General features: G+C 41.9%; 1 protein-coding gene across 14 annotated transcripts in view; it reads right to left on the bottom strand.

Moving 5' to 3' along the window:
- Nucleotides 1-19,890, bottom strand: part of CDKL5 (cyclin dependent kinase like 5) — a 221,810-nt gene that overhangs the window by 15,550 nt on the left and 186,370 nt on the right. For 7 of the 14 annotated variants that reach the window (XM_008272399.2, XM_070067270.1, XM_070067273.1 and 4 more), the window contains 4 exons: nucleotides 15,528-15,627; nucleotides 11,946-12,068; nucleotides 10,669-10,788; nucleotides 7,682-8,078 (listed from right to left, as the gene is read on the bottom strand). In XM_008272399.2, coding sequence (XP_008270621.2) covers nucleotides 7,692-8,078; nucleotides 10,669-10,788; nucleotides 11,946-12,068; nucleotides 15,528-15,627 — 730 coding nt within the window. In that variant the 3' untranslated portion in view covers nucleotides 7,682-7,691. Of the gene's footprint in view, nucleotides 1-7,681; nucleotides 8,079-10,228; nucleotides 10,378-10,668; nucleotides 10,789-11,945; nucleotides 12,069-15,527; nucleotides 15,628-19,890 lie in introns of those variants that run through there. The other 7 variants (XM_070067274.1, XM_070067272.1, XM_070067276.1 and 4 more) reach the window with 7 other exon arrangements.

Genomic DNA, 19,890 nt, shown 5'->3' with positions numbered 1-19,890 from the left:
CTGGACTTCCAGTGACTTGTTTCAACGAAATGGCCACTCTCAAATCAATTCAGTATGACCACTACTATATTCCATGTCAGTTTCCATACCTGGAGATGCAGTGACCACACTGCTTAGTAGTATTTAAGGGGATGGACTTTGCAGTGCACCTGTTCAGCTTCAAAACAGCCTTGCAACCGGGTGACCTTGGGTAAGCTCACATGCAGTAGGTGAACCTGTTTCCTCATCTGTAAAATGAGGGTGATACACAGCACCCACTGCATTGGATTGTTGTGTAAAAGCAAATGTAATAACAAAAGTCAAACACTTGGCATTATGCCTGGCCATGGCAAATGCTATTAATGGATTTAAAAAAGAAAGAAAGAAAAAAAAAGGTAAGTCCCAGATAGTTTGACTGAGTCATGATAAAAGTATAGCCGAAATCACAGCCATAAGTTTCCATGCCACTTCAGGAAGAACTGGTTGACACAGTGCTTCTCAGATCACAAAGCACAAAGTTTTATGTCCCACACTTTGTTTAGAAAAAGAAAACTGCACGACAGTTCACGTGTAAGAGTCCACATCATTTATGTTCTTTTCCCCGTGACTGAGCATTTACTCAAGTTCACCTTCTTACCTATTTAGTTCTCAACTGACAAAAGGGCCTTCAAGGGGGGTCAGTAAACCATGCTTTTTTTGTAAATAAAGTTTCATCCAAACACAACCACACTTACTCATTCACATCTCAACTACGCTGCTCTTGCACTACAAGTAGTGCCAACCGAGACCCTACTGCCCACGAAGCCCCCAACACTAGCCATCTGGACCTCTGCAGAAAAAGTGTGCAGCCCTTGCTCTAGCACAAGATGAAAGCCTCAAGGAGCTGTCCATCTTTGCTTCCTCCATAGCACCAGGCATGAGGTCGGCATCTCCTCCCATCCTCCTCAAACCACCAAGTGAGCAGAGGCGACAGACAACACTCAGGAATAAAAGAAACCAAAGTTTTCAAAATGCAGTAGGGGGAAAAAAAGCTTTATCAATAGAAAAAAAAATATCAGCATCATTAAGTAACAGGATTTGCCTTGCTTTACATTAATTTCTGTCCCTTAAACTGATTACAACTTCCAAGGCCCTCGATCCCTCATTTGAATTCGAATGTGTTCTTTCTTACAAAGAAGGAGCTCAAGTCGGCTGCTTGCTGTTCAAAGGCAAAGGACCACAGTGCTCAAGATTGGGACAGGCCTGGCAGTCACATCAGTCAGTGCAAAATCTGCATTTTATTAAAGACATTTGGGAAGATCCATTCAAAAATACATTGTGCTCAGTAAAAATGAACCATTTCATGCTGATAATGAAGGTTACCACGGAGTAGATATTTGTATAATATTTACAGCAACAATAGAAATTTTACAGAAGTTTATAATGGAATACATGCCAGAAAAAACTTGATAAGATGTACCAACACATGATACAAAGAGTTATAGAAACACTTTACAAATGGTTCATAATTAGCTCGTGAGGAATTTAAGTATTCAACACTTTAAATTCAGTTTGGATTCAAAAATTAAAAAGATTAACAACCACGTCACATCCTTGCCACAGTAAAAAGTATGGAATTACACTTTATATAATGGATTATAAAGTCTGTGCAATTAAGAATTTCCACTGATTCTTCATCTACCACAAATTGGATGTCACATCACTCTGGCTTAGCCCTAGTTTTGTTTTTCAGCATGAACAGGGCCTCATGAATGTCACCCCGTCCTGTGTCTTCCCAGATACTTCCTTTAAACTTACAAGAGATCGAAGAAGCTCTAATAGTCATCTAAGTATATACAGAATAACTACCTGAATTTAAAACGGCACAAAGCAATTCTTGGAGATAGGAATCTGGCGTAACTATTGTGTTTGGTTTGTTTCTGTTAATCACTCCAAGTTTACAGCGAGAATTTACTCCTTTCAATCACCGCATTACCTCTCTAGCCTGACTCAATCGGTGACCGAAGAGTAAACAAGGAGAGGGACACAGACTGCCCACTAGAGTCAATTGTACATCTCTGATGAAAATGGATTTTCTGCAAGCTTTGCTTTCCTTTTTGGAAAATCGAAGCCATGGTGGAGAACTCAGAAATTCTCCAGGAGAAAAAGCGTCACTTGTTTTCATGAAACTCTCCGAGTTTGAACTGCAGCTTTTGACAACTCTGGCAATAAACACTTCAATCCCACGCAGGGACAAAAGTCAAGGCATCTACCTTTTCTATTCCTGGGTTTCTTCTGATTAGACCTGAAGCAGAGCACTAGGACAATCTTGTCTATGCCTGAAATGAATCAGATTAGTCTTTTGGGAAAGTAAAATCCCCAACCAAAGAAGTCCTGAGGAAGTCTTAGCAGTCTGTTGAAACAGGAGGGACGGAGCAGCAGACAAGGCCTCTTTCTCCCTGAAACTCTGCGCTGAAGAATGGCGAACAAGGCAACTTCTAATCTGCATACAACACGGAGCTTGATTTTCAGATTCCAAAGGAAGATCAAATGGGGTTTAGAGAGCTTAGACTTGTGGGAAATGAAGGGCCTTAGAAATGAAGCCAGTCTCACTGCTGCAGTTTTACTGGCCCTACAAATCCAGTGTGTGGACTATCACAAATTTTTTCTGGCGAAACAAGAGACAAATCTCCCTTAAATGTTGGAGTAAACCATTGCTGAATGAGAATGCAAGGTAGGTCGTGACCATATTTAATAGCCTACAGTAAATATACAGAAAGGAGGGTCAGCGCCCAGAGCAAGGTGGAGTGAGGCCCAGGCCTAATGTCGGTGAGTAAACAAAGCACTATGGGAAGTGAAGACTCACGTAGTAACTGGCTTGCACAAGTCTACCATCTTTTATAGTACATTCAATTAAAAAAAAAAAAAAAAGGGAATCACATGGGGCAGCAGGCCCGGAGTTTCCTGACTTCGGGTGTCCATAGATGAGGGACTTCACTTTCTTGAGCGGTTTCTTACTCACGGCTTCCAAGGCAGAATTTTTTAATCAGCCAAACCAGATCTTAAAGATATTCTGAATCTCAGCTGGTCAAGAAGCAAAAGGAGGAAATTATAACTGCTCACAAGGAACTGTTTTCTTTTTTTATAATCTGGCCACTGAAGTCTCTGGGAGGACCTTCTTATAAGAGTCTGTCTCGAGATTAGGGACAGGGATCTTGCATGGTCTCTTCTGCAGTCCCTTTCAAAGAAGGCTGAATTGTTTTTGAAGCCACAAACAAATTTGCTCTGCCTACACACCCCATTAGCGATGAACTAGAAGAGGCAAGGACATATGCACTATTTTCTGATGTGGTCCAGTATATCACAACACATTGCCAGTCCACAAAAGTATGAGTCTGTACTCACGTGGAGCTCCATACCCCTCTACAATGCAGGAGGCAATGAACTTCTAGATCTAAAAGCAACGCTCTCTGAAAAACACGTTGTGACCAGGAGAGACTACGCAGACTGACTGAGTCACAGCTGAGCTCTAGCAATGAATGCCAAGGAGCCTGGTCCCCACCAGCAGCTAGGTGAACAGAAATGGACAATTTATCTATACACTTACAAGCAATCCTCTGGCCTTTAAAAAAAGTTGTACACTTATGAATCATTCTCAATACATGGCTAGGAGAAAATAAATGGCTTTTTTTCCCTTATTTACTCTAAAAACTAGTTTAAGAAGTGGGGATCCTATGATATCAACTAAGAGGTGCGGGAAGGGAAAATGGGCTAGCATTTCCTAGTGTAGTCCACTAATTTTCAGATTAGGATCATGCTAAACTGGCTGACTCTACAACCACGACATACTTGATAATACAGGCGTGACTACAGACTGACCAGCGTGGCTCTTAGCTTAGAATTAAAGTACAGGTGCACATGGTGAATCTTAAAGCAGGTTCTAAAACAGATTTAACCCAAGCATACAGCACAAATACTTTTACAACAGCCACATCACAACCAGCAATATAGACTTTTTTTTTTTGCTTCTAACCAGTCTGCCATATGCTAATATTTGTAAAGAGTTATTAAATGAGTTGAATAAAAAAAAAAAAAAAAAAGACTCTTTCGGGAGACTTAGCTAAAAGCCATGGGTGCCTTAGAGCAGTTGGTAAAAATCAAGCCAATCTGCCAGGCTGTTGCTTGCTTCTAAATATAAGCCTCAGGGCTCTATGAAAGAGTTTCTAAAGATGCTAACCTAGAATTTAAATTCTTAAATCTATAAAGTCACTGTGGTCTCCTCCCAAAGTATGCACCTTTTAGCAGGCCCAAGACAACGGAAATGAACAACAGAATGGATTCTAAGGAGTCAAGAATTGTGGCAGAAGATTGATCAAGAGACTAGAATCGTTCAAGAGATTGAAGGAGTCCTTACGTGCAGTTCTGAAGCCTGGAGAGAACAATGTCAGAGCCGAGCTCTGCGGACGGGCGGCCTTGCGGTGGTAAAGGGCAAGGCTTCTTTCCCTCAGCACTAGGTGTCTGGGGCTGGATCATTCTTTATTTGGGGGGGAGGGGATGTATTATATCTTGTAGAATGTTTAGCAGCATCCCTGGCCTCTACCCACTAGATGCCAGTAGTATACCACCACCCTCAAGTCGTGATAACCAAATGTCTCCAGACATTGCCAAATGTACCTTGAGGGCCAAAATTGCCCCTGGTTGAGAACCACTGCTGTAGAAATAGCTTCCCTGAACCCCTTCGCACATAGCACTCCCTTTTGGTCTTGGGCTCTAGACAGAGGTTCAATTTCAGATCAAGAATGAACAAGGTTCAGTTAAAGTTTCAGAGAAGAAAACTGAGGATGGCAGACAGAAGTAAAAACAGTGAAGAATTTCTTTTCAAAAAGAGATCAGTGCTATGCCATAAAACAAAGTAATTCATAAGCCTTTCTTCAACCTTTTTATTCTTTAGGGTCCTTCCTACCATGATGACAATCTTTGTGAGGTCAGTAATTCTTCATCAACCAGAGGGGAAAACAACAGTTAAAAAGCCAAGAGAGGGCCCATCAGAGCTGAGAGAGAACTTGACCGTCCCCTCTGCAAGCAGGAAGAGAATTACAAGGCTAGAAATGTGGATTGTAGTTCACTTACAGCTTACTGAGAATCAAGGAAAAACCAGAGCAGACAAGAGCTGAGAAGAGGATAGAAGAGCTACCTCAAAAACACTAGTTGCTAACATTGTAGATATTTTCTGGCTCAAATCCGGGAATGTGTGAAAAGTATGTATTGACTCATCAGTCAGGTTGACTTTGCTCTAGGTAGAAGGCAATTATTTTAGCCCTTCTTTGAAGAACCATCATTAATATAAATGTTCCGCAAACATCTGAGATCCCAGTGTTAGCAAGGATGACAACACGGGAAATCAGCCCCTACGTGACAACGACCCTCAAATGCCATAGTGTGGCAATGGGATTGCGCACTTCCTAAGCGCACAGCACAGTGAGAAGTCTTTCCAGAGACAAAATTGTAGTTTCTGGTTTGCAAGGAGGGAATACAAGGTACAGATCTAGTACGAAAAAAGATGAGCTAAATATATACCTTGTCAGAGTCATTAGCATCCAGGCCAAAACTGCTGAGGGTCCACCTCACTTGTATAACCAAGCAGCTGCCTGGGAAAAGCCAGAATCCAGAGCTACCAAAACAGAAAGAAACAAGATAGAAAAGAGCTAAACAGCATGCAAAACTATTGATCTGAATCAAATTGTTTCAATAGTACCCAGTTGAGTTTCATTTTAGTGCCTTATTCCACTTACTAAAGTTAAATAAAAAGCACCTTAAAATGGCCTCTATATATAATCAATACACATCAGTATAGTATTTATATAAAAATGTAATATGCACACAATTTAAGCTTCGAATAAACTAAGACCGTTTTCCTTACAATCTTCTTAATCAGCAGAGCTATGCTTCTTGAAATTGTGGGGAGAGCGAACAGTCAGCCAGCACATTTTGGTTATGGCTGACTTGGATTCAGGGACTGACACTCAGAATTCTGGAACAAGTAATAATAAATACTGACAAGTTACCTCTTCGAGGGCTGGGAGGGAACTTTAAAAGTCTTATTGCTAAGAGACTACTTCTAAAAATCCGCTACCAATGACAGGTGATGGTGTTGAGGTGACTGCTGTCAAGGAAGGCCCAGAAACCCAGGCTGTGACACCTGGGGGCCACAGCCTGCATCATAATAGGGAGCAACTTGGGAATTCAGAGATTGGATGGGGGAAAGGCAGGTCCTGTTCTGATGAGAGAGAAGGAGGGAGAGCGGGAGAGTGTACAGGTGTGCATGATGACCTTGTTATAAATGGACATTCCCAAGATGAAAAAATGGATATAGCAATTTTCTTTACATCTGCAATTGCTTCAGGAGCCTTTTAAATACACTAGAAGGAGCAACAACAAAAAAAGCGTTTAGAAATAGAAATGCCACACACCCCACCAGCCAAGAGGCTCCAGGCTAGCAGACTACTCAGGACCATGGAGCTGGTTTGTAAGTTCTGCAGACAGGTGCCTCTTACAACCTCACAACAGAGACTGTTCACTGGCAAATCTTTGGTCTACGCTCTTCACTACTGCTAAGCAGAAGAGAACGTTCTCTCTACAAAGACCCACAAGTAAAGCCTCAGTCTATCCTTATGTGCAAGTAACGATATCCCTGGACACGAACAGGAGCCAAGTGCATGAGGACGGACACGAAGTCTGCTAGACTCCTCACTGGCCTATCTCACTGTCTTCCCCTGCAAGAATGGAAAGAGATGCTGCACTTCGTCTGTTACCAAGGACCACGTCTAGAGGCTACTGCTGGGGCCTAAAGGTTGAGCAAGGTTCATACTGTTACAGTCACATGTAGCCACAATTCGACTCCCTTTATTAGAAGTATCATACTCACTTCATATCACAAATGTATAAAAATATGGCAGATAGTGTCATAACGATACTTTTCTTTAAAGGAATATATTTATAAAACAGACAGATATTTACCATATATATTTATATATAGAATAAAATACTCCTGATGCAATATATAAATGTTACTGTTTAGTTTTTATAGAAACTACTGTAGCTGTCCCACTGCTTCACAATGTTCCAAACAGCTCAAAATAACTTTACATTATAACAGAAAAGGTATGATTATAACAGTACAATATTCATTAATTATAAATAAATGTTACAAATCCTATCAAATATGGAAGTTTAGAAAACAATTTAAGACATACAGTTTATCTGCTAACCCTTCAAAGGGATATTCTTGGATTACAATAAACCCCACACTTAGTCTAGGCAGAAAAAAATATGTGGTAAGGGCATAGGTCAACATGGATTTTTCTACCCTTTGCAGTGCCAGGACGCTTCCTGGCTTCCCCAGCTTCCACAGAGATTGCACTACAGCGGGAACAGAAGCGGGAGACACTGGCAGCAGTTCCTGCTTCCTCCATGGCACACTCTCCATTCTCACACAAGACCTGCGGGGAGCCGCGCTGCCTCAGCTGCTCCCGTGGCTCTAAGATCCCTGACTAGCATTTGTGACTGTGAGGAGCCGGACGGCCCCGCACATACAATATTGCACACACCTTCATAAAGCTGAAAATGCTGGCTCACCACCCAGCCCGATCCCTGGCCCACCCCCACCCCAACCCTCCCCTCTCAACTGCCTTGTGGCCCCGCCTCCCCCCACCCCCCACCCCCACCAGGACAAATTACAAGGCTGTCTCTTTTAAATCGTTCAGGTTTGGCATTCGGGAGCGATTTGTTCTGTTATAAGGGTGCCCATTTGGCCCACTCTTGGCACCCAGCTGTTCAGAGTAGGAAGGTCCCTCTGTGGCACCCCTGGTCACAGCGGACACGTGCCAACCAGGATCCATCTGACCCGGCAGCTGGAGAGTTGGCCTGCCCTTTGGCGTGGGCTCCTGCCGGATGTTGCTACTCCCACCAGAGGCCTGGCTCAGGGGGTGAATCCGAATTTCTGAGAAGGAATTTTTGGCTTGCTGAGTTGTTAAGGGCTGGAAGCGGGGGTCTGAGGACGCCGGGTGATTGGAGGCTGAAGAGAGATGTAACAGCTTGCGCAGGGATTTTAGTGGCTGGCTCTGAAAGAAAGGATGAGAATGCACGGAGGGTTTAATTTAGAGTAGACCACAAAGCCGAGAGGAAACGGAGCTCACATCTGAGATGGCTGGGCAGAGTCGGGAAAGGCAAGCCCGTGGGAGGAGAGGCTGGACCAGCTGCATCTGCTCTCAAGGTTTCTTCAAACAAAATCAGAGTCATTTTCCTTCATGAAAGCAGCCAGATGCCTAGAGAAGACACCTGGAGCTGGCATGGCGCTGATCAAAGGCCCAGGCTCCTGCTACTTGGCTGCATCCTGTCTTTCTCATGGGATCTCATGATTTGACCAGCAGGCGTAGGAAAAACAACAGGAGGGAGGGCGGAGGGATATGTTTTCCCTGTTGAGAAGCCTTCCCCAAAGCGCCACATAATGGTTCCATTTAGATTTCACCGGCTAGAACCTAGGCATCGGACCATAACTAGCTGCAAGAGAAGCTGAAACGCATGTGATGTTGTAATTAGGTAGAAGTGAATTCGGCTAAAAATCGTATAGCCCTTTTTATTCTTATGTCCTCAGTTTTCCCTTTTCCTTAATATTACAAAATCTGAACATTCCCCTTGCTGCATTTGTACTTTATTTTTATTTTTTGGGAGTGGTGGTGGCAACACACAGTTTGGGCATTAATAATGCAAAGTACAGAGAACCAAGAAAAGATCCTACAGAACCTACAAGATAATTCCTTCATAGGAGGCCCTCAGTTGCTAACAGGGCTCACAGTGGCACTACCTGCCAGCATGTCTGTCCAACATGGTTGCTGGCCAAAAGTCCCCCAGAGGCCTGCACTGCAGAGGGAGACTGGCTTCCAAGCAGGAGGCCCAGTCGTGCAAGTGGTCTCACTAGCCAACTATTCTCAGGCAGCTGCTGAGCCTCCAGTTCCTCGGAGGTGAAAGGTGGCACATTCTCTTCCTCTTCCTGCACCTGAGGGTGTGTCAGGGTCATTGTCAGAAGAGATGTGCATAGCACTCACAACCAGTCCCTCCTGCTGGGCTCCCTCCGAGCACCTTTCCTCCGCATGTCATGGTACAAGGGACTTGCACTTAAGGGCTTGGCAAAGTCTGAATAAATACTGAAGATTCCAAGGAACACCGTAAAAATTGAAGGCACAGAGTGTTGAACTCCAAGGTAAATGGCTTGAGAACCGACTCATGTAGAAATCATTCCGAGGGAAGTATCTCCACCACCACTTCAATCTCTCCAAGAAATCTTTGAAGTCCCCGCAGGGGGACCCGTGGCACTCTGCACACTGAGTGTTCCAAAACGTTTGCTTTGCTTTGACTGTTTGTTTGCTTTTGGCATGACAGCACAATGAGACTCCTGTGCTTTTTACAGACCCTGACGGCATGCACTTGACTAACGGAGTGATTATAATAATCCACACTGGGCTGGAGATACAAAGTTACTAAGGGAGCTTCATGGCCAAAGAAATGCTTTCACAAAGAAGGTTCTAAAACCCCCCAGTTGTTTTCCACTTTCTTTCTTTTTTTAAAATTGGGACTATCGCATCAGGCCCTCACTCAGGGCCATGTGTTCTTGGTTTGGCTATGTTCCCAGTAAATTTGGATATGTGGTTCTCTACATTCCCTGTGCCCCTCAGTCTGTATGATATGAGAAGAAGAAGAAAATACAAATGGCTGGGAAAAGAAAAGGGCCATTTGAGGAACTCCTGTCAGCCGCTTTCAGTAACAGCTTACAGTTAGAACGAATGGAAAAACCCAAGAAAGGTGAACCTCCACCTTCCAAGTCACAGGTATTTGTGGTCATTTATAGGCACAAGTAACCCTACAGACTACAGAACTCATAAGGGCTGTCAGAAATTATAAAACACAGGAATAATGGCTTTATGAGATACTGCATATGATTAAAAACAAGGTACATTACATTATTATGCTCCTTAGGTGATACTGAAAAAATGCATTAAAATATTTCCAACCAAAATAGCTGTTTAACAGAAGATAAACCTCAGTCATCTGAGAAGTTTACTCATTCAGTTTATGCTTATTCTTCCATTGTGGCAGATAAATGTGTCTGTTACCATACTGTCTAATATGTAACTCCTAATGCAGCTGTCTGCCTGTTTTCTATCCAAAATAGTAAGGATTTCAGAAGCTAGAGTTTTCTTTCAATAGAGCTTACCATATCTGTCTTTCACGGTCCAATTCGTTTGCTACCACCTTCACCACAAACTTCATCTTCCCACCATCTCTGCTGATCTCCCCCAACACTTTATGGCACGACTCACTTTTTACCAAGAGGTACGGTTCTTTAGAGATCTTCTCTCTCTCCTGCGGTGTACAGTATTAGAGGGCTGGGACTATGTGTTCTATGTCCCCTTACCCCACCCCTCACCAGCCAGATGAAACCCAATGGAAGCTTGCCTTTTTCCCAGGACAGGGGTTACTGAAATAAGATCCATCCTGGCTCCCAAGATGCATTTGGCTATCAGTGAGTGTCCATTTAGGGGAGCTCTTGGTCTTGTAACATTGCAGGCTAAGTTACCTGCACCCAGCCCTCCCTTTAAAACAGACAGTCCCTACAGAGTCAGAAAGTCTAGGAGAGGTGCAGGCCCCACTTACTTGGGTCTGTAGATCCGAGATCTTCTCAGGGCGCCACTCCTTGGGTCTGCTGCTTGTAGTGCTAGCAGAGTGAATGGCTTTCTGTAATGTCAGAAGATCAGGGCCATCAGAATTGGGCACCTAGAGCAAAATATGGACAAAGATTCAAAAAGCATGCCAAGAAGCTGGGGTGAGATATACAACCACACCCAATAGGAGTACCAAACCAAAAAAGCAAATCCAACCAAACTAAAACTCAAACAAAAGTCCAATTAAAAAAAGAAACCCGAACTCTCCCAATGTTCAGAATGCAGGTGATGCTAGTTAAATTCTGCTGCCCTCTTAATAATTTTCCCTGCGTGAGGAAAAATTGGCAGATGTCATGCAGCTTTGTTAAAAACCTCAACCCTTAAAGCATTCCCATGCTGTTAGTTTTAGTTGCTGTAAGAGAGAGCAGTTAAATTGGGTTGTACCAGGAATTGCTGTCGTATCCTCATTTCATATTGCAGTTAGGTGATGAACCAGTTCAATAAAATAAAATTTTTTTTCCTGCTGGGAAGATGATCCAAACACCACATTTGGTGGAACCAAAGAAGTCTAGTAGGTTTTCAAGGAAAGCAAACTGGGGAAATATGGTTTGAATCATATTCCCAAACCCAGTAAATCCAGGTCTGGTGTTATACATCCTAGAGAATGCTGGAAATTTGCACCACAAATTCCAGAGGAATGCAATTGGTCTATTCACCAATTCTGGTGAACAAAGGAGACAAATGCCAAAGGCCAAGCAAAAGCTGTGGCTTTAAACTAAGTGACCAGCAAAAGCTAGAGCCAGGCAAGGAAAGAGCATGTTACCAACTAATAGAAGCTGTTTTTTTTTCATGGAGCCTGCTAGCTCACTCAATTTGGTCAATTCAACTTGGTTGCAAAGAAGCAAACTGCTAACCAAGTGTTAAACTCTGTGAGCCAAATGCAAAGATATTTTCTCATTATCAATGTCAATTTAATTCATTACAGGAAATAAGGGGTTTCATGAATGCTGTCTGCCAAGAATTGGCTAATCAGACAATCCAAACTAGCCTTTCACTAGTTTAGCAGATTTTATGCTTTGACATCCTTTAACCGGTTCAGAAAATTCAGAGTGTCAAAGGATTTATATGTCAGTGAATTTATGGAACTGGCTCAGGTACTTAACTAGCATAAAGAGAATATGACCCCATGAAAATAAGACATGCCGTTGTCATCAGTAAAACAAGTTTACTGGAGCAGTTTTCAGGACTACCATACGTAAAAATGGGTACCATGGGTGGAGTGACTACAGGAAGCTTTTTCAAAGAAGAACTATGCTTTAAATGATTCTTTGAATTAAAAAGAGGGAAGAGGGATTTCTTGATGCTTGGATTCTCCCCGGTGGTGGAATCTGTCTGCAATATAAGATAAAAATAAACTAATTGCAAAAAAAAAAAAAAGCTTTTATTGAAACTACTAGCCCTTGGAAGCCCTCAAATAATTAAATATTAACAGTCACTGAAAAAAATCTCTGTGTTGTATATCTAGAGGGGTTTTGTGTCATTTCTTACCTGGACTTAATGATGTAAATTTAAGACAAATACAAACTTTTTCTAAGGCTATAACATACGGTCATGATCAGTACCTATAGCAGGGATGCCTAGAGATCTACACACATCTATTCACATGAAACTTACAAAACACCTAGGAATTTACTATCAGAAATATGATTATTATAAAGAATTCTATATAAGGAGCTACTAAGGAACTTCAATCTTCTCCTAATTGCTAAGGGGGACTTGAGCAACTAAAAAAATCTATCATGTAATCTGTCTAATCGGGGGGAAAAAGATACTGCAAATCCTTTTGAAACTGGTCAACTCTTGAACCAGAAAACATCACTTGGAAGAGGCATATATCATGATTGTGGGGTATCAACACTGAGTAAGAATCCTTGCTTCACACTGTTAGACATATTTACCCAGTGGAAAATATCCTGCACAATTCAGCATACTGGTTTGGAAGTCAAGAAACAGAAAGTTCAATCTATAAATTGAAGCATCATTACAAGTTGAGATACTAACTAACTAGGATACAATTACCAAGTTGGCAAAGTCACCATATGCTCCAAGGGCTTATGTAACTCTCTGGGTATGTAGCTGAAGCCAGATTTCCTAAGGCAGCTTCCAAATTTGCTTGAATCAAAGCAGGCACCTTTACAATACAGAATTATTTTGGGGCATCACTTTTCCCTGTTTTGGATTATTTCAATAGAGAAAACTAGAATGTGTATGGCTGTGTATATAAAGACATCTGAGTAAAATCCCCCATAAATTTCCTGTTCTAACGAAAAGAACCCCAGGAAGAGTGTAGCTTCCACTGCTCAAGAGGTCCAAATCGAGCTCCAGAGGCTCTCCACCGAAGCAGGCCCGCGGAACGGACTAAGCGTGGGCCTGGTTCTCAACTCAGGAGGAGCAGCTCTAGTTCTCCCACCAGACTGTATGCCTTTGGAAAGGTCAAAACTTGCTTGAATGCAGTTCCTACACTAGTGAAACGAAGGGGTTAAATGCGATTTAGGATCCACCTCCACTTTAAAATGTCAGGCTTCTCCTTGAGCACTGGGTATCAGATTCCAAGTTTTGTGAATCTTATGCAAAGGCTACAATGCCTTACATCTTTCAAAGCTTGTTTTATTTAGATTCCTTTTGCTGGGTTCTAGCAAGTGAAAAGAAAAAAAATTAACTTTAATTATGTTTAAAAGCTCAAAGAAGGCAGAGTTAACTCCAAAGCAGGCTTAGGAGCCTGAGGCATGGCAGGCTGTCCTGAGCACTCTTTGGAAATCTGACTCTAGAGCCCAAAGTTCTTCTATTTCTTTTTCTTTTAATTAAAAAAATGCAGAGGTACAAACAACTTTGAGTTGGAAGGCTTAAGGCATTACAGCCTGTGCAGAGATATTCTGTAGCTATTCTGCATATTAAAAATGAAACTGAGGAAAACTCAATAAAAAGATTAAGTGGATGGAAAGGATGCTAGGGAATAGTACTTCTCCTATCTGCTCCAATCTCCAACACTGATATAACATTTGACTCAAACCCTGAATAAAGTCAGTCAACAGGTATATATACTCTATTTGTGCTGTGGTGGGTCGGCGGCTTCAGGGTTAATGCTGGGCAAAGGCAGACAGACATCGAAATCTAAACCTATGCACAAAAACACTCTCAATTCCTTCTCCCTTACTACTTTCTATCACTTAATCCCCTCACAATGGCTGTAGACCTGTGGTTAAGAATAAAAATCCTGAAATCAAAATGACAGTGGTCAGGAGGAGGTAGATAAACACATTCTACAGTGATAAAAGCTTTATATTAGCACCTTAAATATTTTAAATGTTCCTAGGTTAAATCAAGTCTACAAGTATTTGTTCATCGAGTCTAAATAGCAAATGTAGTAATATCTGACTGAACAGCATTTTGACTTCACATTCTGTTTTAAGTGAGTTTCAGTTAGATACAGGTTTTTAAAAGCTCATTTTAATATTATGCAGCCACTAAAATGAAGAAAGTTAAGTTTGTGTAGTACGATATATATGTAGATATACTATTAAAAGGAAGAATACAAAATTGTACTAAAATTATTACTATTACTTAAACTAAAAGAAAATCCAAAATCCCCCACCTTCTTTCCACAAACACATGCACAGGCTAAAAAGCGAGGAGGAAATACTTCCGAACCCTAGTACTATTTGTGGCAAGCTGTTAAGCTCAAAAATGATCTTATTCTCAATTTTTCTGTAATGAGCTTATATTTATCTAATAATTGAATGTATGAAGTTACTAAGTAAGTGAAAGAAGTGTCATGTAAGGGTAATCTAGGGAGATTAACACTGCTAGAACATATTAAGACAAAAATCTCTACTTTGAGTTGCTCTACACTTTTTCACTATCTTCTCCCTCATTTTTACTTACCACTGAGTCACAATCTTAGAATTTTCATCCTGGAAAGGGCCTCAGAAACACGGTCTAATCAACTCATCTTACAGATGCAATCAATGAACTCCATCTGAACAGGCCATTTTGATTATGGCTTTTCCTCTTCAAATACATGAGAGTAAATCATGTATGAAGTGAAACTAGAAGCACACATTTAAAATGGCTAACTCAACTTTGCCTCGTCTGGAAGGTGTCAGAAAGCCAAGGGAGCGACTGTTTGCTCCTGTCACTAGCAGCAGAATCCTGGCTTGGCTGGGTGAGTGGAGTGAGGCCCATGGTTCCCGGCAGCCAGCCCTTTGTTCAGGCAGAGCGCTCGCAGGAGATAAGGTGGAGTCCTTCTCACAGTGCAATCACAGGGGAAGCATGTTCTCGTAGGAAAGCAAGCCCTGAAATGTCACACACAATCTTCTCTGTGACTAAACGGCCCAGAGACACACTTGTAAACACGGGGATTCTACAACTAGCCAGCTAAGAATAAGGAATGGTGATTATTATGAATTTCAAGATTTAAATGTAAACCAAAACCATTTCCTAAGTTTTTGTGTATCGTTAAGCCCCCAAAGAGAAACAAATCCCATTTCTTCATAGGTTTTTAAACGAATATAAATCCACATGAATAAGAAGTTTATTGAGAAAGGTTTTAAGTGTTCCCTCTCATCCAAATGAAATTTCTTCTATTCCTGGAGATTTTCTGCTAAATCCAGAAAAAGCTCTGTGAGACGAGCACAGTTGTTCAGAATTTCAGAAAGAGACATACACAGTCTATACATGTCAAGTCTCAGTAGGAAAAGAAGTCACTTTGATTGCCACGTACAATGCGTAAAGCACCCACAGAATACAGCAGAAACATATGCCATTACGTGTGCAAAGTGGCTAGGTACTTACTGCTTGAGATTTCTTCTTTTTCTTTTTCATTGACCTGAAAAAGCCTTGCTTCTCCTTCTCCTTGAGTTGTTCGGAGTGACTAATATTTTCGGGACTTTTCCTAAATGAGAAGACATTTTTATCATATTGCTCTTTTTGATCATTTTCTTGCCAATGTGAGAACAGGAAGAGTGAAAAGGCATGCCACCAGGGTCAGACAGCCTTGTAGAGCCAAGCACACAGGTAAAGAGCCTCCAAAACAGCACAGGAGGAGCTGAATTTAATCAACCGTGGTTAATGATTATCCTTTGGCACAGGCTCACTCAAACTAGCAATTTGCGCATTATCACAAATGATCTGTGACTGTGCTGCAGGACCATTTTCCGCTGTTGAAAACCTCAGAGCTAGAGATTCTGAAAAGTGCATGCTTAAAGGATGCTTTTTCAGTAACCCTCTGAGAGAAAGAGCAGAGTTTCCACACCTTTATTTTTCTATTTACGTTTTTAAAACCAGCCCCACAGGGTTATTATTAGTTGCTTGCCAAGATATCGAACCTAAAAAATCAATGCTGCTATGGAAACATTATAAGTAAAAACTGTCTGAAACTGGAAATTAAGCCTTTTATCTATTCATTAAAATGAAATAAGAAAGTTTAAAAACTGCAGACAGCCCGAATGTTTTCCTACAAGGCACTCATGAAAAAAAACAGCTTCTAACTGAAAATACTGCCACAGAGCTAAATGCCACTGACACCACCAGGCATTTTAATAAAAATAGACGACATTAAAAGATGGGAAAAAGGACACCTTGGCCTCGCAAGCTGGTTACTTGTGTGTTAAAAGGAGACCTATATTACTTAATTTAACCTACACTCTTTAAAAAGCAACTCAGCTGGTGTTATTCCTGAAAAAAATATACGACTGTGGAAAGTCGTTTTCTCAAGAGACCGGATTTTTTTATTAGCTATTTCCTAAAATCAAGAGTTAAAACTGATATGATTAATTCAGATTTATGGCTTTAGAATACCATAACATGATGACGTTACTAAAATATCTAAGAAAATATGAGCGAAGCAGCATTTTGCTCTAACTTGAACCACAGAAGTAAGACTCCTAGGATTGAAAGGAGCCTCAGAGAGCATCTAGCGCAACCAGCAATACTACTGTTAATACTCTGTAACTTCCAGAAGCGAACGAACGCCGTGCTCAGGATACAGCTAGCATCCTTCCGTAACGGCGCCTATATATGATATAGGAACACAACAGAACATTCCCATTGATGGGTAAACTGCCAAAGGTGTGCTGAGGGTAAGAGCACTTTCTGCCAGTCCAGCACATCTTTGAGGGGAACATGGTGCTGTGAGAATGCTCATGGTGGCACCAGAGCAAATGAAGCCTTAAGCCGCCCACCCTAGGAGGTGTGGTGGATTCTGTGTGGGAAGAGAATGCATCCAAGATGAAGCAGAGAATAAGAGGAGAGGAGAGTAAGCAAAGAGAAGGGAGCAGGAAAGTCAGCTCAGTGTTTGCATTTTGGGTCGCTGCAGTGCTGGGTCCCCCACACACAGGGGAGATGGGCCTCAGACTGCTCTCTTCAGAGGCACGGGACACCTACAGAGAGTCCAGGGGGAGCAGGAAGAATGAGGAGGAGACATTTTCAAGCTGAAGCCGAGCAGAGATGGAAGGTCTAAGATCCGAGCAGAGAAAGAGCACAGAGGCCAAAAGCAAAAAGGAAATGAATTGCCCTTGAACGAGAGGTGGAAAGCTAACAGTCGAGCTGAGTATGACTGCATGGCAAAAGACGGAGAGGGAGTCAGAGAGGAGAAAGGGAGAGAGACACACATAAGGAAAAAACAAAGTGAGGGAGAAACAATGCGGAAACATACGTCCCCAGAGAATCAACAGAGAAACAGAAGGGAGAAGAGTGGGCGAGACACAGGGCTGCAACGTGAAAAGTCGTGTGACGTACAAAGGCATGAAGGAGCTTTGGGCTTGGGCAAGTGGCACCACGCCAAATGCACAAGAGTGTGGCAGTCACTCTGGCCCCACCGCCTCACACTCACCTGGCACAGCCAGCAGCTGTGTGCTGAGCAGGCAAAAAGGAGCTGTGCAGGGGAAGGGTAAACTAGGGGTTTGCATAAATCTCAGAGATGGAAGATTTAAGAAAGATCACCAATCCAATCACCTGACCCATTATCTCGGGCAGCAGCTGTGATCAAGAGTACAGGCTGGGGCCAGCGCTGGGGAATAGAGGATTAAGCTGCTGCCTGTGGTGCCAGCCTTCTGTATGGGCGCCAGTTAGAGTCCTGGCTGCTCCACTTCCGATCTAGCTCCCTGATAATGCGCCTGGGAAAGCAGCAGAAGATGGCCCAAGTCCTTGGGCCCCTGCACCCATGTGAGAGACCCGGAAGAAGCTTCTGGCTCCCGTCTTCAGCCTGGTCCAATGCTGCCTGTTGCGGCCATTTGAAGAGTGAACCAGTGGATGGAAGAACATCGCCATCTCTCCCTTTCTCTCTGTAACTCTTTCAAATAAAATAAATAAGTCTTAAAAAAAAAAAACAGTACAGGCAGAGGAGGCAGGGGACAAGGGGTATAAACAGGCACCTTCCCACGCAGGGCACTCTGACTTTATCTAATACAAGAGGTACTTCAAGAGGGTCAAGAGGAAAGACAGAATCCCAAAGATTCAAATAAATGAAAGAATTCAAGTGGTCTTAATCAAGAGTCAACCAACATGGACCGAGTATTTTACAAGTGCCAGGCCCAGTGTTAGCTGCTGGAGACACAGAAAACATTAAAACATTCACTTAAGCCACTCACAGATTCACAGAAAGTGGGCCAAGATAAGACATAGAGATTTGACAGCTAGGGACCAAACAGGCAGTGGGGTCAGACAGCAGGGCTGGGACTTTAGCAGCATAATCCCTTGGGAGCATGGTAGCAGGTGACTTGAAGAGATGAGGCGCATTATTCTGTGACACTTCCACCACCACCACCCCTTCTCTGGCAGTGTGACTAGGGTAGTTGGCCAGTATCTGAGAAGAGAGAGTCAGTGAATAGTTCTATGGAGTAATTCTGCAAGTTATGGTACCAAGCATTGACAGATACCAATACAGTGATCACTTTATAAGGAAAAAATAAGAGTGGGACTACAAGAGTGAGTTGTAGCAATTCTTCACTCATTGTAACTACTGGGATTTCAAACTAATTTGGTTTACTGTGTAAGCATCAATTTTTAAGCCTTTTGAAATGCTTTATACACTGACTTTTTAAGCAAAGTAGAAGCCATTTATTTTCTAACTATACACTCTACACGGATATCTATGATGTGTATGATTTTCCCACTAGAGGCCTGAGAAAAGACAGAAACACCTGCTGCTCTGCACAGCTCATTCTTTGTCTGCACACTGTATTCTTACCTGGCACTATTTCTTGCCCTTACAACCTCAGTGCCAAACACTAGAACTGGGCATAAAAGAACAGACAGAATCTAAGTGAGGACGGAGGTGTCATCCTATCATAAAGATGATGAATCTGACTCAATAAGTCTATTTTTCATGTTCTGAGATATTTTTGGCTTATCTCCCAGTTCTTAAGTGTATTCTTAATTGAGATAGCCAAAATAACAGCTTTGGATATTATACTACAATATATACTTATCACTTTAAAATATGACATAGTAGTTTGATTTTTCCATGACCAGAATTGGGGACACTGCATAAATATTCTCTTCTTGCCATCAAGGAGAAACAGCGTGGCCTTAGGTTACGTGCTAATTTGGGACCATCAACTCGTTATGTCACCATAACAAGACTCTTTTGTGTTTTTGTAAGAGTTATCAAATGTGCATTTCTCTCACATATAAAGACTATGGTCAAACAATTAGAGATTTTTCTTCAAGAAAAAAAATCCAGGTGTGTCAAGTTTAATTTATGACTTAGACTAAGTTCAATATGATACAAGAAGGAGAAGCATAATAGAGCATTATCATTAGGGGGAGTAGGAGCAAAAGAATAGGGTCAATTCATCATTGACAAACTGGAACTCTCTCAATTCTCATCACTACAATACTAGAATAAGGACGACCTGATGAAGGGTGGACTGAAGTTCAACATCGCATTCATACCTCTGATGCCTTTTAAAACAACTGTTTTCTGGTTTCTACATATATCCATAGTAAACAAATTCTACTCAGAAAGACAGAAATAGTACATTACTAATGCATACCTACATTCAGATTTAATTTTGGTTTGTCCTACCTAATTTTCACAGGACTACCTATAGTTTGTAATTGATAATCTTCTAAACCGTCACCACTTCTTTATGTAATGACCAAGAGAGAATCAATCCTTTCTGTACTTCTATACTGTCACCATTAAGAAACTATT

This window comes from Oryctolagus cuniculus, chromosome X (genome assembly GCF_964237555.1).
Source record: "Oryctolagus cuniculus chromosome X, mOryCun1.1, whole genome shotgun sequence".
In the NCBI taxonomy this organism is placed as follows: Eukaryota; Metazoa; Chordata; class Mammalia; order Lagomorpha; family Leporidae; genus Oryctolagus; species Oryctolagus cuniculus.
Note: the sequence above shows the minus strand (reverse complement) of the source record. Positions and strands in the feature narration are given on the sequence as shown.